This window comes from Rhagoletis zephyria, unplaced genomic scaffold (genome assembly GCF_001687245.7).
Source record: "Rhagoletis zephyria isolate East Lansing unplaced genomic scaffold, Rhagoletis_zephyria_1.1 Rzeph_scaffold_13852, whole genome shotgun sequence".
NCBI lineage: Eukaryota > Metazoa > Arthropoda > Insecta > Diptera > Tephritidae > Rhagoletis > Rhagoletis zephyria.
Window position 1 is genome coordinate 1 of NW_016170921.1, and position 5,144 is coordinate 5,144.

The 5,144-nt window shown below is 37.8% G+C and overlaps 1 protein-coding gene across 1 annotated transcript; it reads left to right on the forward strand.

The window, feature by feature from the left end:
* Positions 1-3,031: 3,031 nt before the first annotated feature.
* On the forward strand, positions 3,032-4,264 carry LOC108378326 (malate dehydrogenase, mitochondrial-like). Its single transcript, XM_017634621.1, has 4 exons — positions 3,032-3,103; positions 3,169-3,376; positions 3,456-3,652; positions 3,716-4,264. Exons 1-4 carry the CDS (start codon positions 3,032-3,034, stop codon positions 4,262-4,264), a joined length of 1,026 nt encoding a protein of 341 aa, XP_017490110.1.
* Positions 4,265-5,144: the final 880 nt, after the last annotated feature.

Genomic DNA, 5,144 nt, shown 5'->3' on the forward strand with positions numbered 1-5,144 from the left:
TTCGATTGGTCGCTCCGCTGTGAATCAAGTTAGTTGCCTGAATTTTAACATTATTCGACAAATCGATCCCAATCGTCCCTCCCCAAATAAAATCCTTTATCCGCCTCTGACAACAGTAACACAAAACAAAAACAAATCGCAAGAGCATATAACAACGAATATGGGGAAATGTTATAAACACCAGCTGTTGCTTTTGTTTTGTATTTATTTTTTTTGTTTTTTTTCTTACTACCAGTCCAGCTCGAAAAAAAACGCTTGCGGCAGCATTGCAAATTTTAGCAATATTTCACATAAAATATGTTTAAAAAAATTTTATGATTTGCCAGCGCATATTGCATTGCTATTTAAATAGTCACCCCTTTTGCATGTACAATAAACATTCATAGCTGGCATACATCTGCATATGTATGTATGTATGTGCATATGTATATGGGCATAGGTCGCCGCTATAAATAACGCTGCGAAGCGTGAAACGTAATTGAAACATATCGCAACGATATAAATCGCAGCAAATTGAATATTGGTAGATATAAAAAAAAAAAATGCAAACATGCATCCTGGTCATTTCACACAAACACACAGCTGCACTCTCTTTGAATTGCATATGCAATTAATTTGGCAGCAATGTNATGATTTAGTTATTTCGCAAACGATGGTTACAAAGGGTACAAAGAGACATTTTTAAACGACTTTAAAAAAAAAAGTAAGGGGGTTTTTACATTTATGAATTCGCATCCATGTAAGCTAGCATGTGCATGATCAACTTTAAAAATACTGCAAACAAAATTATAAATATAACCTCATCAGTAAACTATTTGGCAAGATGCACAGATGGGGACGCCCTGAGTACAGGGCAAGCGTAGGTACTTGGACCAAAATTCAGAATATTCTGCCAATAGGCTCTTACTAGGGTGATTGACTCGGTTTTTCCAAACCGGTTTCAACCGGTATTTTTATATATATTCGGTTTTTTTTTTAATTGCAATTTTTCGAGTAACTCGAAAGCCGGTTTTGGGAAAAGGCGAATAATGGAACACCATAGCTCTTACCTAACCATATTCCAGGGAAAATTCTTCGCAATCGAAGTCTGTGTTCGCGAATGTCTTCGCAGCAGGACAAATCAGGCCATAATAACTATTATGTTGGATAGTCTGGCAGCATTCAAGGCCTTAGGCTCATTTAGAATGACATCAAAGCTTGTGGAAAGTTGTAAAACTCTTTGGAACCGCCTAGTGCCCACAATAGAGATACATTGTGAGGCGTCCCTGGACCTGAAGGGTTTGAATGCAACGAAAGGGCTGACTATCTCGCTAAACATGGAGCCTAAGTGCGCTTGCATGGTCCCAATCCTTACGGCAGCATATATTAAGGATGCACCTCAGAACTACTATGGAGCTGGGAGGAATTTCAGTTTATTGCCTACTAGCGGAAGTCAAAAGGAATGAGAAGAGTAAACAAATTCATAACTCCTTCCGCGAGGAAAACCGAAAGACTTCCTGAACTTAGCCGGGCTATCTCAAAAGGCACTGCCAGTCAAGGTACCATTTAAATAAAATGGGGCTTTCTGTAGACACGGACTGCGAGTTTTGTGGACTGGTGGAGGAAACCTCAGATCATAACCTATATACCTGGCCACGTATTATGACTTGCAGACTGAAACATCTTGGGGCATTATTATCTTCTCCAAACCAAAGTTTTTAACATCGCACCCACCAAAGTTCATAAAGCGGTGGGTATCTTTATGGCTGTCAACTGACTGATCGTTTATATAGCTGAAGGAGTAATTTGTTTAAATATATGTACTTTTATCCAAAGTTGATATATCTGACTTTTCACCGGTTTTAGTATACAAGTTGCTGGTATTGTACAGGGACCAAGAAAAATTTCCAGAACAAGAGTATTGAGAGCTGTACGAACGAGAACAAAATGAGAAAAAAAGGTTCGTGAAATTATCCGTAAAGAACAAAATGCAAACAAAACTCTCGCGGACATACTTAAGAAGAACAGAATGAGAACAAAACTTTCGGGAACGTTTCCAATGAGAACAAGACGTGAACAAGAAGGTTTTCAAGGCGAATCATATGAGAACAAAAGTCTGAGGAAAGTTCTGCTAAAGAAGAAAATGAGAACAAAAGTATCGAGCAGGTTTTCAAGGAGGATCAAATAAGAACAAAGTCTGAGAAAAGTTCTGCTTGAGATAAAAAACGAGAACAAAAGTTTTGAGAACATAACGTTAAGAATGAGAGGGCCGTCTGTATACGCAGATGAAAAATCAATGCAGTGAGAACCATATGATTGTTAATTCTAGGCCAGAGGAAATTTGGATCATTTCAACTTGCAGATCGTTTATAATTAGGCTGAACTGTCCCTTTATGTCAGAATTATTCACTAACTGTGCAAAAACAAAAAAAAAAAAACAAAAAAATTCGTGTCTTAAGTCTGTCTTTTACTTAATTTGCATAACTATCTTTCAGTTCTTTTCTGATAAATTTTAGTTCCTGAGACTTTAGTCCCCAAATTGGTATTCGGTAGAAAGTTCCTTAACCTTTTGTTACCCCATATTTCCTTTCCAAAGCGTTCCGGAGACTTTTGTTCCCATTTTGGTCTCTTAGAAATGTTTCCGAAAGTATTGTTCGCAATTTGTTCACTTTGGGAACGTTCCACAGGGTTGATTTGTTCAGATATAATTCCCATTGAGAAAGTTCTCGACTGTATTGTTCTTATTTCGGTTTTTGGGTTTTGAAGCTTGAGGACGATGAAATGTTAGAGCCTTTACCTGCGATTTCAAAGCCTTGATACAATTAATTTCCTCGACAGTTATCCTTTACTTGAAAATACAAAGGTTAATAGTCACATTTAAGTTATCTGTCCATTTAATAGGATAAATACACGCTATAGCTTTTCAAAATACATTTTTAAACAAAGTAATATTTGAAGTTCCTTTAACTGAAGTCAGTCAATTTCTGAAGCAAATAAAAAACAATTAAACTATTTATTAAATTAACCAAAATAATCAAAAGCAAAATAAAAGATGCTGCGGCAGACGTATCTTCTTCTAAGCTCACTTCCCAGAGTCGCACGCCGATTTTCCACCACACAAATCGTAAGAATACGAGTACCATTCTGCTTTTACTTATTAGAATTAACAAAAATTTTGCCAATTGGCAGACCAAGAGCCGCGTTTGTGTTATCGGCGCCGCTGGCAATGTGGGTCAACCGCTATCGCTGCTGCTGAAACGAGATAGCCGCGTTACCGGTCTCGCGCTCTACGATATCAAATTAGCGGCGGGCGTGGCTATGGATATCTTGCATGTAGACACCAATTCCCTAGTGGCGGGCTATGATAAAATAGAGAATATACAAAAAGCTTTGGAGTGTAGGCAACAAACATTTGAAGAGCTTATTATGATTAATATAATAAAATTATATGAATCTCTTTTTTTGGTCTCACCAAGGCGCTGATGTGGTAATAATCGTTGCTGGGCTGCCGCGCAAGAAGGGCATGTCGGATGATGAACTTTTCAAAAAGAATGCCGGCATTATTGTCGAAATAATGCCGAAGATTGCTGAAACTTGCCCTAAAGCGCTGATCGCCATCGTTACTAGTCCAATCAACTCACTTGTACCGTTAGCAGCGGAAATACTGAAAACGGTTTGTTAGATCGAACTGAAAAAATATATAAAATACTAAAATAATTATCCTCTCGATTTTCAGAAAAATGTCTACGATCCAAATCACTTGTTTGGCGTAAGCACGCCGCATGTGGTGCGCACGCGCTACTTTATGGGCGATGTCTTGCAAGTAGATCCCGCCCGAGTAGATGTGCCGGTTATTGGTGGCTGTTCAAAGTGTACCATACTTCCAATACTGTCACAATGCAAGCCACATTTTAAGCTCGAAGATGAGAATGATGCACTTCCCATAGTCAAGAAAGTGCGCAATGCTGAGGAAGAGGTGGCAAAAGCGAAGGGCGATCGCGCCCCCGCCTCACTGGTGATTGCGCATTCGGTAGCTAAATTCACTAGTTCACTGCTGCTGGGTCTTTCGGGCCTAGGTGACCCAATTGAGTGTTCATATGTGGAATCGGTTGCCACCGAATGCGCATTCTTCGCAACACCACTCAAACTGGGTAAAAAAGGTATTGATAAGAATTTAGGTTTACCAGAAATGACTAACTTTGAAATGGATTGGATGAATGAATTGATACCTGAGCTGAAGGAGAATATCAAGAAAGGAGTAGAGTTTGCGAAGAATAAGAAATAGCTGCAAATATGGAATGTGGGCAGCTGATTGGATAATTTGCGTTTATTTTATTTGTTGGATAGACACTTTCTGCTGATTTTGCGGTTCGGTAAACTAATTTTATTCGTTTATTTTACACAGTTTTCCTTTGAAATAAAACTCCATTTTTGGAGACTTGAAACTTTAAAATATATAGTGTTTTAAAACCACATATCTGAGCAATCAGTTGTATGGAGCCTATAGGTTATAGTCATCCGATCTTTGTAATTTTCACTGTAAGTAATCTATTGATAATGGGTGAAAGTGGGGCGAAATTTCATGTTCCTAGCTGCATAAATAAAAAATCTCATATCTGAACAATCAGTTGTATGGGAGCTATATGTTATAGTGGTCCGATTTTTCCGGTTTCCGGACAGATGATTTATACATTATAAAAATACACCCACTTAGCAAATTTCATCCGGATATCGCGAGTGACTAGATTGCATACAAACAGACGGACGAACAGACAGACGAACAGACGGACATGGCCAGATCGACTCAGCTCGACGTTCTGATTAAGTGTACGTTTTAGTGGGTCTATCTCTTCTTGTTCTGGTACATAAAAACATCGGAACAAAGCTAGAATACCATGCTCATGAAAGGTATAAATATGGGTACCAAATGAAAGAGGAAATTTCTTTAGAATTTAAAAAAATTTAAAGTTTCTGTATTCACAAGGAAGAACAGGTAATTTTTTAAGCTGATAAAGTTAGAAAGACGAAATTCGAGGATGTTATCAAGTTTATACATATAAGTCCTTAACTTATAATTTTTTCAAAAACAAATATTGCGAAATTTCAAGGAAAAAATTTTAAAAGGACATTTTCAATACCTATCAGTCCTTATCCACCAAAAAATC